The sequence below is a fragment of the Lipophrys pholis genome (genome assembly GCF_963383615.2).
Source record: "Lipophrys pholis genome assembly, chromosome: 4".
In the NCBI taxonomy this organism is placed as follows: Eukaryota; Metazoa; Chordata; class Actinopteri; order Blenniiformes; family Blenniidae; genus Lipophrys; species Lipophrys pholis.
The window spans coordinates 18,821,793-18,839,477 of record NC_137637.1 but is presented as its reverse complement, the minus strand read 5'-3'; the positions used below and the strand labels follow the sequence as shown (position 1 = coordinate 18,839,477).

Here is a 17,685-nt window from a genome sequence, read left to right as displayed (position 1 = left end):
TTGCCTGCGTGTGTGCGTGTGTGCGTGTGTCAAACTACAGGCCCATCTCCAACCTTCCTTTCCTGTCAAAGGTTCTGGAGAAAGTAGTGGCTAAACAACTCCAGGATTATCTGCAGGAGAATAATCTGTTAGAGGACCTTCAGTCCGGCTTCAGAATGAACCACAGTACAGAGACTGCACTGCTAAAAGTTACTAATGACCTTCTAACGGCCTCAGATAGAGGTCTTCTATCGGTTTTAGTTCTTCTGGACCTTAGTGCCGCATTTGATACTGTCGATCATAATATACTTTTAAGGAGATTAGAAGATGCCGTCGGCATTAAAAACTTAGCCTTAAACTGGTTTAAATCATATTTATCTGACCGCTTTCAATTTGTTCATGTAAATAACAAATCTTCAATGCATGAACGGGTCCGGTGTGGAGTACCACAAGGCTCCGTCCTCGGACCGATATTGTTTAATCTCTATATGTTACCACTCGGAAATATAATTAGGAAACACAGCATTAACTTTCATTGTTATGCAGATGATACTCAGCTATATTTATCAATTAAAGCCAATCAGGCCGACCAACTTGTTAAACTAGAGTCCTGCCTCAGGGACGTTAAGTCCTGGATGTCTATCAACTTCTTAATGCTCAACACATCCAAGACTGAGGTTCTAATCCTAGGTCCTAAAAAGCTCAGGGATAACTTTTCAGACAGTCTGATTAGGTTAGATAATATTACCTTAACCTCTAACAGTGATATTAGGAACCTGGGTGTTATTTTTGATCAGGATCTGTCCTTTATTTCCCATGTTAAACATGTCTCCAGGACAGCCTTCTTCCATCTAAGGAATATTGCAAAAATTAGAAACTTCTTGTCCTTCAAAGATGCAGAAAAAATTATTCATGCCTTTGTGACTTCAAGATTAGATTATTGTAACTCCCTAATGTCAGGATGTCCAAACTCCTCTGTTAGGACCTTACAGCTAGTGCAGAACGCTGCTGCACGTTTACTAACCAGAACTGGAAGAAGAGAGCACATCTCCCCAGTCTTAGCATCCTTACACTGGCTTCCAATTAAATCTAGAATAGAATTCAAGATCCTTCTGATCACATATAAAACTCTTCATCAGAAGGCTCCGTCCTATATCGAGAAACTTCTAGAAGTTTATCACCCTCCACGAGCCCTTCGCTCTGAGGATGCAGGACTGTTGGTAATCCCTAAAGTCCATAAAAGTAAAACAGGAGGCAGGAGTTTCAGCCATATGGCTCCTTTACTCTGGAATCAACTACCAGCCTCGGTCCGAAAGGCCGACACCATTAGTTTATTTAAGAGTAGACTAAAAACATTCCTATTTGATAAAGCTTATCCTTAGGAATAAAATAGGAATAAAATAGGAGCACTAAGTTGAGCTGCTATAGGCCTAGACTGCTGAGGGGATTTTTTTTCTCTCCCGTTAAAGGGAGGAACTCTACATTTGGAGGTTCTGTTTCTTGTCTTTCTTTCTTTCTCTCTGTGTAACAACATTACTGTAGACACCAGACACTGCCGCCGTCTTTTTTATCCCTGACAGGAGGAGAGCAGGATCCAGGGGATCAGACCCAAGACTCAGAGTGGAGTTACGACGGTCCTACTACCCGACCCCCCCCACAGCACCGGGACCCCACCGCAACGGCACGGCCCTTAAACTCCAGACTGAGATTGGCTCATCATCAGACCAACGCTCATCATAGACTTTTCTTAGTATTTGTACTTATCTGGCCTGTCTGCCACTCTCTCTCTCCCTCTTCTTTTCCTCTCTCTCCCTGTCCTATCCCATGTACTTCTCCCCCCAACCGGTCAAGGCGGATGGCCGTCCTTCCAGAGTCTAGGGTCCGCCCCACGGTTTCTTCCTGAAGAGGGAGTTCTTGAACTTCTCTCCATGCGAGGGAGTTTTTCCTGGCCACTGTTGCTTGTTACACCTGCTTGCTTTGGAAGGGTTTAGTTGGGTCCTGTTGTACTCTATCATTGTAAGAGCGCTTTGAGATGTTTGTTGATGTGATTTAGCGCTTTACAAATAAAATTGAATTGAATTGAATTGAATTGAATTGAATTGAATTGTGTGTGTGCGTGCATGCCTGCGTATGTAATTCTTCATATTTTGTCTTTTGGCCATTTCGTTCTTGAATTTGCACATCATTAAAGATTGCTTTTAGTTTCTGGCTTCGTATCTGTATATTGGGTCTTCTCTCAAAACCTTAACTGGTAAACAAGTAAATTCCCCCTTTTTGCTTTTGTTAGTTTCCTCTACTTGTAAATTAACTGAATGGTGCAATGAACACAACCACCAAACATTAATGTTTGTGGAAATGATTGATCTCAACCAAAGCAACTGTTCAGTTGATTCTCAAACCTTTACCTGAAAAACAATTGGTTTAGGGACCAAAGGTAAGAAGCAGCATCTGTAATTGGTTCCTTTTATTACGTTGAGTTGATTATTGCATTAGTACAAAATCCATTAAATAAGCTGATGTGATGGGACCATTGAAAGAGAAAGAAACATTTTCAATAATCTGAGGTCTCGTTTTCACTGACAGTGGATTGTCAGTGTATTATGTGCAGGAGATTGTGCTCAGCATGTCCACAGCATGGAAAAGCAGTGTGGTCAATGTAAACAGGTTTTAAGTTATTGAGCGATTAGGTTTTAAGATTTTTTTTAAATAACCTGCACTTTGGGGTGAGTCTTGGACTTCAATTTAAACTAAGCTCTAAATCCCAGTTACTTCATGAAGGGCATCCAGCTCATAAACTGGCCAAGGATACATTGCAAGTTACAATGATTTCCTGAGGCAAACACTGTAAAAGAAAAAAAAAAACAGAAGCTCCTGAATAGACACTGTATTACTTTAAATTTATACTGTACTTGAAATATTTTTATTGCTTTACACCTCACGGCTGTCTGACAAGAAACTAAAGCATGTAATTCATTTTTTTCTCTCTTCAAAGTCACCAGACTCAACAGACAAATTTAGTCATTTCATCACAGAGATCAGAGGAGCTGCTGGTCCGCCGATGCCTCATTTCATTTGTTTGTTTCTGTTATAATGTGACTTTTGTTTCATACCATACAAAAGAAAAGTAAAGTACAAATTACGGGAAAGACTGTTAAAAAAAAAAAAAACCTCAATCATGACATTTTGTAATCAAGCACAACTATTGTGACGTTACCTAAAGTTTGCTTAATTACAAAATAAAAGTACTGTTGTTGAACAATATTCACGTAAAAGGCCAAAGTAGTCCTCTGCCATAACACGTTTTACTGTAACAGCAGAGTTAGGAAAGATTTTGCCACTTATATTCACCTTTATTTCTACAGTTCAGGGTGTTTAATGAAAATCATTCAATTATTGTGCCATTCACAGTAAAATCAAGAATTAAAACTATTCTCTTATTTAATTGGATACAGACACTGAAATACCTTAACCAAAGCATGCTTCTGTGTTTCACTGTGAGCAGCTTGTGTTTGCAATAATAATTTTCCTGTCATTTTTGTTGCTGGTTGGTTCAGAAAGAAGAAGCTGTAATTGATATTTTAGTGATAACAGTGTTATTGGATGACTGTGAAAATCTCTGACAGCATGAAAAGGGTCATCACTCACTGAGATAAACTGTTATTTGGCTGTCCGTGCTAAAAACAGTTCAGTGCCTCGCAGGTGAATTATTGGTGGGGGTGGGGGTGGGGGGCGGCTTTTAAAGCAAACAGAGCTAAAATAAACGAAATACCGTCTGGCTCAGACACAATGCCTGATGACTGATTATTATTTCTTTCAAATATACAAATATGCAACAAATTACTTGCAGTTTCATCATACCGACTTGAAAAGTGGATGATACATTAATGTTAAATTCACAACCTAAACTTGCAGCCCCCTCAGGTTCTAAGCTGTGTGGGATACCTGGATGCCATTAGATTTTATAGTAAAGGTCATTATTCTTCTTTCCTCTTATTTCCTGCATTTGCTCAGATTCCAGTGAAATGCTGGTTCACATTAATTACGAACTCTCAACTGCAGCTCTTGTGTGTTTTAGTGATATGAAAAAAAAGAAATCACCTGATAGGAGCAAAAATGTAACATTGCTATCACTGTCTCTAACCGCGTATTTGCATTTCTTAATGACTTCTCTTAACTTGCCTTCCAGTCAGCGTGCAGAGATGAGCATACCCATCTCAATATGTCTCTCATATCGGCCTGCCTTTGTTTATCTGCTTCGTCGCCATCCACATTTTCCCCTCCCTACCTCGCTCCACTCCTCATTTTCCCTAACAAGCTAAAGTCAGTTAGGCTGTGTGACACCAGGCTGTGTGCCCAGTCGCGCTACAAAATTACAGCGTGTGCGTGCGTTTGAGACACAGAGAGGAGAACAGAATGGGGTTTATCTTACTTCTGTTTGTGGTGGAGAGTCATCTGCAAAATAATTATGTTGTGATTTGAAAAGCCAGAGCTCATATATTATACATATCATTCTACATATGGCTAATAAGCTCCAGTGAAGCTTTTGGTACAGTGCATATTCACACCCAGGATGTTTTAACCTAGGGAGATGTGATGGGGAAAGTGCAAAAAAAAAAAAAAAATCTGAGTGATGATAAGCAGTGGTGTTGGATCTCCCTCGGGGATTTCCACACAGTGTGAGAAGCTTTCATATCTGTCCCAGATCCATAAAGGAAGCAAGCAAATGCTGAAACTTGGCTGCTCATTAACATGAATCTCTTTGCAAATGCCGACCATCCCGACATTTAACAGGATTTAATAGCAGCAGCATCGGCGGCACGCAGGTAGCAAGCTGTGATATCACACATGTTCTCAAACTACTAGAACAGACTCATGTCAACCTCAAGCAACCAATTAAAGTACAACAACAGCCACAAGATCTATCTTCACCTTATCACAGACCTTAGATTAGGTGTCACTCTCAAGAAAAGGGCAATCCATTAATGGCTTAATTGGGTCTCTGCTCTGTGTTCAGTCAATGTGAGCTTTGAGCCGGTGCTCATTGACAGTCACACCTCACTCTGGCCAACATCAACTTCTCAGTGTGAAAATGTTTCAAACACTTTGTGTATTTAGGCTTTTATCCATGATGCAACATCCACAATCCAACTTCCCTCTGTGGGCTGACAATGACCCCAAACCTGCAACAACAGTGATAAAGAGCTCAGCAGATGTGTTCCCAGCAGGGTCCTGATCTCAGTCTCTTGAGTCAGTGTGGAGTTAAAATAATGAGACAAAGAAGAGTGTGACAAAAAGAAAAACCCACACAACAGGAGTAGGAAGTTCTCTGAGATGACGAGAGCAACCTACCTCCTCCTTTTTAGGTCTTCACCGCTTCTGTAGGATGTCATCTGGTAAGTAAAAACTACTCACAATTGAAAGCCATCCTCGTTCCACAACACTGCACACATAAGACTCCAAACAAGTCCACACAGATATTTATGATTCTCAAACCCAGATCATGCTATTAATAATTCTGGTCACGATTAATTGTTTTTCCACAGTCAGAAAATGTTGATCTGGATTGCATGGTGGAGCCTCGTCGCAGTTCACGCTTTTCATCTTTTGCTGTTTCATCATCTGAGTCACGAACCAAGAATGTTTTTTATTTTCTAAAAAGCAAATACCAAACACCCAGACATGTTTATCATCATTTAACTAGTCCAACAGTGCTGGGTGAATTCCCAATGAGTCCTCTAACCTCTAAATGAAATATAATTTTGCGTATTTTTCAAGTTTCATCAACTCATATAAAAAAGAAAACGTTAAATGACTTATTTTATATTGATTGATCTGTGTGTGTTTTTTCATTGTGTCCCAAGCATTTGTTTACCACCATTTTTCACTGATATGTTCAGTTGAGTTTTGGGGGATTCTAGAATGCCTTCAGTTGATGTGAGCAACTTTAATCTACACAAATTTTCAGATATTCATTTATCCATTTAGAAGAAAAGTGAAACTCATGTAAGCGGTTAATAAGCCATGCTTGGTGAGCTCATTACTTTTCAGTGTGACACTCATCATTTAGATCTCCTTCCATTAACAGACCTTCTATACACAAGTCACACAGTCTCTCTTCAGCTGACTGGAGAGACTGATAAAGGGTTATGGACCATATTACAGTGATGAGTACCTTTTTATATCACTGAATTGACTGAGCAGTAAGATGGTCGAGCAGAAACAACAGGCGCTGGCTTGCATGTAAATGGCAGTGGGGCAGATAAACATTGAGCTGAATTGAGGACTATCGCTCGGCTTTGTATTTGTAGGAGGCTTTCCTGTTCAAATGCCAATTTCAAATTATTTGTTATCAGAAACCACTGACTGACAAGTCCTGTGGAAATGTAAAGAGTGTTAATAGAAACCACAGGACGGGCTTTGTCTCAAATAGCTTCCTTGTCGAGTGCCAAGCTGTCTACACTAGTTTTCTATGTCTGACACAGCTCCTGAAGGCCTACTTTTTTTTCCATGACACAAATGCACTGGAAATAACACATTGAGCATTGTGAGAAATACGAACACGGCGAGAGACATAACCCAAGGACACATATCTTACATGTTGATGATGTCAGGAAACCAAAACCATTTGTGGTGGGTTAGGGAGATCTTCAAAAGAATAAAAAATGTCTTGACTTATTGCATTTGGAGGTAAAAATGGCAGATCAGTCATGTAGACTCACTATTGGTGAAACACTTTTGGCAAATTCCTGGCACCAGATCTTTTATTATTCTCTCCTCCAAAAATGAAAGACAAACAGCTCCTACCAACCCCACCCGTATATTTTTTCCTTTTTTGGGGGGGGGGGGGGGGCAACCCAACACTGTTTGTCACTCGTCCTGATAATTACATGTTGTCAAAGGCAGGGGGTGTAGATTGTAATAAGGGGTATTAGCCCCCTAGAGAACAGCTATCATCATGGTTGGGTTGTAAAGGGCACAAGTGCATGATGACAAAAGGAGAATTGCAAAGAAGATCCAAAAGGGAAGTGCTTATCTTGAATAGGAATCTGACTCACACAACATCTGCACAAAGGATTTGGAGGATTAGTGTGGCATTGAACTGTTAACACATGTGCTTGACTGTGACACTCACATGTAACTGTTGATTTCTTCTGCTTTATCAGGAGAGTACCTCGCCATTAGTGATTCATTATAAGATGGGTATACACAGATTTTAGATTCATCAAATGCTGTTTAGAAAGAAACAAAACTGTAGCATTTCTGGCTTTCGTTTTCTTGCACACAAACAAGGCGGCAATGAAGCGGGAGAAGAAGGGGAAAAAAAAAAAAACTCAGCCCTCCCCACTTGCCAAATGATTCCATTTCCCCAAACTCCTCTTCTTTGTGCGAGGAGGATTCTACAACACCACACTGTCTTTTCTCTCTCCCTTCTCCAACACAGTTCAGCAGAGATTGCACACATCCACATTATCAGAGAAATCATTTGCATAAATGCAGGGGGCTGTCAGAATGGGACTCATCATTTACCTGAATGGTGCTTAATTGCGCATCAGTAATACAGTCGCCTCATGTTTAGAGGTGGAAAAACACATAATCTAGGACCACACGGGGCTTTGGTTAGTATACACAGGCACTGCTCCAGCCATCCTCTCTCCATCTAAACTGGTTCTCTACCATCGGACACCACTGTTCTTCATTCAGTAAATTTCTGGAGGGGGTTGGAAGATGCAGCAGCGAGCTTCTGTGAACGTCAGAAACCCCATCAATAATGCACGCACAGCTTGTTATAGCTCAAACTCACTCTGCTTGGATGGCTCACCAACCTAAAACCCTGCATCAAAGAGCAGAAGCATGCATGCATGCGTGTGTGTGTGTGTGTGTGTGTGTGTGTGTGTGTGTGTGTGTGTGTGTGTGTGTGTGTGTGTGTGTGTGTGTGTGTGTGTGTGTGTGTGTGTGTGTTCACACATGCCAGCACTGACTAGGAGGTGAAAGGCATTGAAAGCCTTGACTTTAAAGTGTCTCCTAATGGGAAGAGGAGTGACTGTCTCTTCTCACTGAGTATGCTCTGTGGGCAGAGTGATTGGGTGGAGGTGGAATTTTCTTTCTTGAGATACTCTCTGCAGAGGAAACACCTTAGTGAAACACTAAAAAGGAGAGGGGGGGTAAGCTCAAGGCCAGAGGTACTGTTATTGTGTTGTAGGAATCAGAGTCACATGTATGTAAATATGATGGAAACCTTTGAATCTTTTACATGCAGCAGTACTTCAAGGAGACAATTTGATGAGGCTTCCAGTGTTGTGTTGGTGCTGAAAGCAGCCAGAGGTTACACTGGGTATAAAAGAGGCTTCTTCTTGAAAAGATGGAACATCAATGAAAGTGACTAATAAGCACTGTACTGTTCAAAAGCCTGTTATGTCATATTGTTATTCAATTTTCTTCACAACAGTTTTTCTCAACTAAAGTTCCCACCTTAATGTGTCTTTGTGATATCGTGAAACAGCTCATCTAGAATACTCGCATGTTCCTGTTACAAGTCTAAAAAAAGATTCAAATTGAAGGCGATTCACTCCAGGCATCGACCGTGTATCAGGAACAGCTTTGAGCAAAAGCTGGTATTGGTGAAGATTTTAACAACTTCCCTGTCACTTCTAAACCGAACCGCCAGGGAACTGTTGGCACGTGCCCTGCACGTCCCCATCTGCAGCCGAATGCGCATTTCCTTTTTTACCGGGATACTGGATAAGTTGTCGCCATTCATGCAAAAATAATTGTACATTCCTGGCTATGTTCGATCGAAAGAGTGGGGCGCATTCATAACTTTTCAACCAGGACTCTGAACACTGAACTTCGCGGACAGTCGGGTCTGCGCTCCGCGCGCTCCGCGGACGCATCGGCTCACCTGCAGGAGACGGTGATCTCTACTTTGGTGGCGGGGATGTTGCCGGTAATTGGGTCGAAGTCGTACACCGATGACATGTCCTCCAGCTTGTCCATAACGTCTCCCTCCATCATCTCCATGGCGAGAGACCGGGGCGGCTCGGGGGTGATCCGGGAGGCGCACAGCCTGGACCCGACGGAGCGCGTCGTGTTTGCGGTGACTCCTGAGACCAGATCAGAGACCAGCCGGCCTCCGGTCCGACCGGGGGACGCTGCCACTTCACAAATGTTGAAGCTGGAGAAGACGAAGGGGGATGGAGCACTGAGTGAGTGAAGACCCGCAAAAAAAAAAAAGCAAAGACGCACTTGGTTAACTCTCCATGTAGCGAGAATATTTCTCTTACATACCGCAAAAAAAAAAGAGAAAAATGATGGGGGGAAAAAAAAAGACTATCTGAGCTTACTGCTGCGCCCTCACCAACCTGCTGCACATCACATGGAGAGGTGGAGTGCTCTCTGCTTTTGTCTTCAGTCAGTGCTCACTACTCAGCTTGTGAAAAGGAGACTAGATACACTTAAACACACCCATCCTCCTCCCACTCGGATTTGCACTCCGGTGCTGGCAACCCTGCCCATAGCCCTGTGCCGCCGCTGTCACCCTGCAACATCCTGTGTACTGGACGTCTGTGCAAGTGTGTGTCTCGGATGTTTGAATGCACTCTGAGTACCATTACAGACTATAACTCAAGCATAAGGGGAAAAAAATCGTATGCAGAGGTATTTGAAACCTTTAGGATTAAACAATCAGATCATTATTTCGGCTTTTGAGACACTGATCTGATCTCTTCACTGTAAATCTAGATTTATTACAGTTATTCCTTAAGTCCCTTAACTTTTAAAATGGCACTGTTAAAATATTCTTCAAAAGCGTGGTTATATTGTTTAATCTGCAAGAATTTTTTTATTATTGTTTTTGTGGCCTTTTTAAAGTCAGAAAAAAATAACAATAATGTTACTGTATTTGATATAAAAAAAAAAGTTGGCCAACGTCACACACATTTCACACATCATTTAACATTACAATGTGTCTAAGTGAGTTAAATAATTCATGAAGATCTATAAGGATTATACAGTCTACATTTGATATGGTGTGATGTATGCTACAATGGTGTTATTCACAGAAAAGTGGGATAAATATGAATAAATATGTTTGAAAACTACTGAAAATTACTATAATTTGCACCTGTATTCTAGTCAGTGCTTGTAGGCCATTGGTGTCAAAGAGGCAAATACTGTAGTTTTCTTTTTATATTATAAGAAGTGTGAAGCATAGGTGCAACACATTCTAAGCTGATCTGACTGAAAGAGTGATCTTTTATTCTGTTTAACACTTATAGAAGAGAAATCAACAAATAATCTGGAAAAAAAGAATAAGGATCAGCTCATCTTCGTACAATTAAGCTACAAATGTAGGTAGGCAGTAGTCCGAGTATTGCCTCACATATGAAAGCCTCTCCTGTGAAGATAGGCTAACATCAGTTAACACTCAATATCCACTATACAAGAGCATCAAAGTTGGATGAAAAAAGTTCAGCACCACAGCATCTGGACAGCTCCCTGAGCAAACGTTAACTCCAGGGTGAAGAAATACTACATGAACTCAGATGGCTCTGTAGCCCCGAGTGCTTCCTGAGCCATAGTTGTACATCCAGCCAAAGGTGTGACACCCACATGAACTTGGACTTGGAGGTAAAGTTTTAAAAGCATCACAACAGCAACAGTTTCTGTTATGTAGTTTCTGTGATGAAGTAGGCATGTGGATGGCATTTTATGAATCGCAAAACCAATTAAAATGTGTTTATACTGGCTGATTCAAAAATCTATATTAATTACAGCAAGGGAATTACGTAAAGATTTAATGTTTGCCATCCATCATTTCCCCATAGTGTGCAGGTAAAAGTTGCCCTGCAAACCACAATGTGATAAATATGCTAAACAAGTTCACTCGGCTGCCAAGGAAGCAAGAAAGTAAGAAAGTGATGGGTTTGTCATTTTGGGGTGACGACAGTTCCTAAATGCAGTGTGTGTTTGTGTGTTTGTGTGGGCGCGCGTGCGTTTGCCTGTGTCCTTGTGTCTCACTTTTTCTGACATTTTTGTCTCTTCTCATAAATAAACAAAGAGCTGACACACATATATGAAACGCACATTAACACTAGTGGTCATGAATAAACAAATAACCAGCTGCCACCCATAGATTAGTGGTTGTATCAGGACAGAAAACACTCCGTACCAACTTGGAAAACTGCAGTTGTCATTTTTTCTGCCACTGTGGAAGCAGAAACGCCCTAATTCTTCATGTCTTTGTGCCGTTTCTGTCTGCTTGCTCACTCTCAAGCACACAAATCACACAACACAGAGACACATGCTGCCATAAACCATTTTTGTTGCTGCTTTCATAAATGGGTGCAGAAGCACACAGCTCTTCCCTGCATGGAGCACCTAGTGTCTGGATTCTGGAAATCAATTTACACCGGCACAGAACGCTTCTGCCCACACAGCTCTCCAGTTCAGGATCAGGAACACACACACACACACACACACACACACACACACACACACACACACACACACACACACACACACACACACACACACACACACACACACACACACACACACACACACACACACGCACACGCACACGCACACGCACGCACGCACACACACACACGCACACACACGCACACACTTATTTTTTAGCACCAATGTGCACAAATTATTTCCTTAAAAGCCACTAACAGCCTCCAAACACAGATAAAGAGGTACACACGTCTAAACACACACCCCACCCGTGCCAGGATGATTCATATATTCCAAAGAATGGCTGGCTGGTGTGGGTGAGTGTCTTGTTGCAGATGTTCTTAGAGTGGGTTGCCAGGCTCAGGGCCAGAGGACAAAACAATGCAGGAAATGGGAAGAAGAGGACTTTAACATCAATCTGTTCCCTTGAGTAAGCAACCCCATATCAGAAATCCAAGTGTGCAATGGGCCATGTTTTACTTATAACAGTATTTTCCAACAAACTTGCACTAAAACAATAAATTCCCTTCCAACCAGTTCCTATTTCTATCCCGCCCTCTGCTTTGACCTCTCAATAAATTGTACAATGAGGGAACTATTTTAAGTAGATTTTCTGTGAATATACAAACCCAAATGCCAAAGCTAAAGTACGAGATGGATAATACAGTAGGTTGTGATGTTCTTGTTTGGTGGATTATTATACAATACAACAACTCCAATGTTGTATTGGACCCACAGAAGTGGAGAAAATGTAGGAAATGCTAGATTACTGATTTGCCTTTTACACTGTATCATTCCGTTTTACTACAGGAGGTGTATTTTTAATCATAAAATTAACTTGTAGAGAAAGCAAGCATTTAAACGGGGCATAATATGCCTATAGTGAAAAATATGAAAACCTATGGAGTACTGGGTTAGCAAAAATACAGTACATACCCTCCATAATCGGGGAGGATGGTCCTCAGAGGGTTAAAACCATCTATTTCCGTCATGGTGACACACAAATAGTATATGTATACATTTTACAACTATATAGATTTTGTAGCACATTTATCAATTGTGTCAGCCACACCCAAAGAATATAGAATTATCTTATCAGCTACATAATTCAGTACACAACAGGTTGTGAGACAAAGATAAACATACAAGTAAATAAAACTCACTAACACCTCACAATGGCTGTTTTCAATATGACATGACAAACACTGGCATACATTTTTTGGTATGAACAAATACAATTTTGGATTATTCTGAAACAGCATGATACACATTGGAGGAATTTTATCAGAAAAATATATTGGCCACATTTACTCCTGAACATTTTGATATGACTGAAGTGATCAATAGGAAAGATCATTAAAATATCGAATATCTCTTTAACATGGTATTGCAGTCCAACTGCAATGCGCAAGGAGGTGGTCATTGCTTTGTGACATTAATAATACCATAGGGGAATGAAATGACCCTTCCCTTCCTTTTCCGTTCTTTTCTCTTGGCTTCCTGACGTTTTTCAGAGCACTAATTACTGTGTTTATTCTTACATGCGTCACGCTGGCCAAAAATATCGTCTTTCTGGAAGCAATTATGCAAAAAAAAAAACAAATGCCCTGTCAAGCAAATGAAGTTCTCTTACAACACAATAGTTAAGTGTATTTATTTTCCTGTAACCTTGAAAATAAGGATATTTTTGTACTATTCTAAACTCAGTTTACTGTTGCTTTTTACAAGCGGTCTTAAAAACTGAATGCTTAACTTCTGTTACAAAACACCTGCAAACATTAATCAATCAAACTATTTTCATGACATCTGGTCATGCAGGTGACGATTACCACAAGACAAACAAAACTTTAATGAGTGAGAACAAATGAAGGCAACCCAACTAACTAAAGGAGGATCATTTAATTAAATGTTAATTAAAATATGTAACAAAGTAGAGGAATACAATTATTTGATCATAGTGTAATTACACAAAATGATCATGAACGTATACCTAAAAGCACATAAATACCATGTCAGTTCCAGATTGCCTCAGAAGGTCAGTCTGGAAAGTAAAGATTTATTTCTTTTTTCTTTTTTTTTAACTTTAAAGCGGTTGAATTGCTTGCAACATTTCACATTATTCAAATTGATTGTGTCTTGAAATCGTTTTGCTAATGCCCGTCTTCCGCTAATAACAGCATTCCTATTTAACATGGCATTTCTCCTCATTCTGCTCCGTCAGAGATCCTGGGCGCCGGCTTTCTTCTGCCGCAACACTCATAGTGTATTTTAAAACTATTACAGCAACAGCAATTTGATGCAGCTTAAGTCAACACCAACAGCCTCTGATTTATGATTGCACTGGGTTTAAACTGGCTGTTCAGGCTTTGTGCTTCTCTCTGCAAGAAACAAATGTGTGCCTCACTAGTCCCCCATGGAGAAGTAGGCCTATTTGATAAAAGTTCAAAAGGGCCACATGTTCTCTCCCACTGTGTGATCCCGCACTGTTGCCCAGTGGTATAATCCAGAATCAAACCCCTCCCAAGGTGGCAAACACCACAAAGAAACCTTTTATGAGTGATTGCACTGAGATTGACTAACAAACACAAGGACAGGGTCACATATGCAGTATTCATGGAGAGCCACCATGCAGCCTGGGTGGGTGATTGGCTGGCTAACGGCCCGACGCTCCCCCTGGGCTCCAGCAGTAGGGATTCAAAAAAAAAAAAAAAAAAAGTCAATGCTGCATTAAAGCCATGAGCGAAATAAGAAAAAAGAAGAACTGCACTTTTACAGAGCAGTACTCCCATGCATACACAGGCCCTGGAATAAATTCAGAACTTCAACACACATTCTGAGCTGCTACTTACCCAAAAAGTTTTAATGGTGCACCAGATTTTCTGCTGTGGGGAAAGTTCACCACTGTCTCCTTCTGGGGAAGTGCTATTCCTTTTCTTTACTTTTTATTTATTTATTGGGTTTTGTTTCAACCAGTAAAGCATATGTTAGGCAGGGGTAGCTATCCACTAATAAATATATGTTGTGACAAACTTTGAAAGCTGAAATTACTCCAAGGGCAAGACGAGGCTCCCAAAAGGCAAAGTTTGCACAGAAAACTTGAAAAACATCCACAGAGCAGTTTGCTCAAAGTCACACAAGACTGCACAATTACTTCTTCACTTCATTTATGTACTTTTTGAGGTCTTTGGTTGTATCAATACAACATTAAAAGTTTTCCAATTAAAATGACTAATTAGAGCAGCAGTTTGATATTTTCGTTCACGTGTCTAATTTGCTGCACAGAAAAACATGCTGTAAATGAATCATCATCTTTAAAAAAAAAAAAGTACCAGTTACTTGAGACACACACAAGACCTTTTATTTAAAGTAAAAACCTGGGGAGAGTGGTGACCTCAGTAAAATGTAAACCTACCGGTCACACAGTTAGAAATATCTGCCCCCAACAACGAGATCCAGAACTCATTAAAGAGAATTAATCCGTATCATAAAATGTGACAGATTTGAATGAGTGTTGAAATTAGAAGTGAGAAAAAAAAAAGTTTCTTCCATTTGTAAAGCTGGTTGAGTCTAATATTAATCGGAATATCAATCTAAAATTGATTAGACAAAGACCTCTAGGAAAGGCTATTCTTATGGGAGTCTTTAAACTCCACTATTGCTGTGGTTAGGAGTTACATTTTCATACATTAACACCGTTTTATCCAACTTGAAGGTGAGTGGCATCAGGTGATCACGAGGAGTATTTGCACTGGAGAGGTCAACAGTCCATCACAGGGCAAATGCAGAGAGGAAAACACACACAACCACATTAGTCAGAAACAGTCAATAATCCAGTCGTAACATGCAAACTCCATACAGGAAGGCTTCCAGGACTGGACATCGAACTACGTGAACAATGAAGTGAGAGCAAACCGCTACACCACTGGGCTACCCAGGAATTACAGAACTGAAGGGATTTTGGATTCAAATTAAGCTATTTGATGAAAGTACTGATCTTATCGAATAGTACTTTACACTGAATAGGCCGATTTCCCAACAATGTTGAACAGTACATGAAACACTTCTCCCTGTCTGGGTTTGAAAGGCCTAATGTCAGACAGTAGAAAGTAAAAGTATAATGTGATGTTGTAGTAATGGGCACTCTTATCTTATAGCAAGACAATCCACAGTTGGATTCCAGTCTGCTTCTGTGTGGCCTTTGCATGTTTTTCTCCTGTACAACTTTTCTCCGGGTTCTTGAATCAAATATACCTGCAGGTGTAAATGTGTGTCTCTTTGTGTTTTTACTGTGAGGACAGCAGTATCAAAGATTTACAAACGGGTGTTCATGTACATGAATCTTATAATGACCTGAAAAATGAATATTACTTAATCTTTTACGTTATCCTTCATAGCATTTCTTAAACATGTCATACGGATAAATGATCAGAATCCTTTGAAATACTTTTCCGACTTAAATCGCCAGTTTGACTTACGACGGTAATGACTTGTCCTGATTAGGAGCCGAGCGGCGAGATAATGTTTGACAAGACTATTGTAATGACGGCTCAAAGGTCTAAGTCTGTTTTTCTGTTTTCCCTCAGATCCATTTCAGAGAGATCTCTGTCTGGGACCGAGTGAAAATCCAATCTTGGTGAGTGTGTCTTTCTAAGTCATTCTTTAGGCAATGTTTAAGTGGATTCGACAAATGTCTTTCCAATGTATTGCATGTTGATTCTAAAGGTAATCCAGTGAGTGGGAAAGATTCATCAGCATGGCAGCTGCAGAACTGGCTTTGTATCCCGCCGTGGCCCTGATTTATTTCTTCGGAGTGCTGAAAGCCTCCCAGGACGATCGTGTGGAACTGGATGACCGGGCGTCGATGAATGTCTTCTGTCTGTTTGTGCTGGCACAGCCACTGTGTCTCATAATTGGAGGATATACTGGGATGTGCACATATCTGCTCACAGCTCTGGTTTCCTACAACTTCCTGCCATGGAGAGGAAAAAATGAGCTTCCAAAGGAAAAAGACTCAAAGAAGAAGAAGAAGTGAGAGCCAGGAGCTATGGACTGCAATAAGATAACAAGAAAGCAGGTTCAAACTGGTTAGAACCATATCAATTATCCATCCATCTATCCATCCTTCCAGTCAGTCGTCACTTTTTCTTAAGAGTAATCTAACAACAGCAATGAACAGAAATATATCAGATCCAGACATTTTTAAGCAACAGATACAGGAGTGAATACAGTGTATTCAGTATTTAGAGCCAACACAGGATACAAACATAATTTCATAGATGAATAATTGTAGTGATACATTGGAGATGTGATTTCCCCCCCAAAAAAAGTTGATCAGTTCAAAATTATCTTGAAATAACACTGAAACAAATGTAGATAAACAAACAAAAATAGATGCAGGCTCTTTTATGGTAATCTATCACTGGCGTGGTAAATAATCGTCCGAGCCACTTTTATCGTCACCGACTGTGCAACTTTCATCATTCAGGAAGCTTGTAAGAAGTAGCCTTTCCTCTTTTCTTTCTTTTTGAAACACCAATTTCACGAATGAAAAGTGACTGATTCTCAGAAATGTTCCATAAGTCTTATAAGCTTCTTCAACAAGTGCAGGGCAGCGCGGCGTAGAAGAACATATGTACACCCGACAGGACACATAAATGCAACTAAACACTACAAGAGTATGAATAGAGACCAATCAGCAATAGGAATGACGGGGGACAGACTCCAGGAACCATATTATTTCTTACTTTTGAGCCTGTAAAATGAAATGACATTTTATCTTTTATACAAACTTGATCTGGTCTGTAGGAAGTTTCTCGGTGAGTGACAGAGATTGTCCTTCCTGTCCTTGACATTTCACAGAAGGAACGGATGAGTCACTGACTTTATAGTTAACGTCACCATACTTCATTGATACCTGCATGAATGTGTTTAAGGCCTGTGTCAATAGAAAATCTGGAGAAAAAAAAACTTGTCAAAACTCTAGAAAAGGAAATGAACACTCCATGAAGGGTTCTGTTTCCCTCTGATGTGGTTAAGATTAGTAGCGAGTGTGTGTGTGTGCGCACTTCTGCTTGTGTGTGTGTGTGTGTAAGACTAAAAGGAAGGGAGAGTGCATAATGGGATTAGAACGTGTCGCTTGATAGTCCCAGGGCTTTGTACAGCGGTTGCCCAAATGCCCGCTGTGTTTCTGTGAAACTTCAAACGTCAAGTTTACATTTCTCAGCTTTATAATCCACTTGGAGTGCATGT

At 40.5% G+C, this 17,685-nt stretch overlaps 1 protein-coding gene across 1 annotated transcript in view; it reads right to left on the bottom strand.

Annotated features, from left to right (window-relative positions):
• The window catches only part of cpne5b (copine Vb), a 123,018-nt gene extending 113,868 nt beyond the window's left edge, over positions 1–9,150 (bottom strand). Inside the window, exon 1 of the mRNA XM_080462030.1 lies at positions 8,879–9,150. Within this exon, the coding sequence (XP_080318156.1) occupies positions 8,879–8,997 (119 nt within the window). The 5' untranslated portion in view covers positions 8,998–9,150. The remainder of the gene's footprint in view (positions 1–8,878) is intronic.
• Between the last annotated feature and the right edge of the window lie 8,535 nt (positions 9,151–17,685).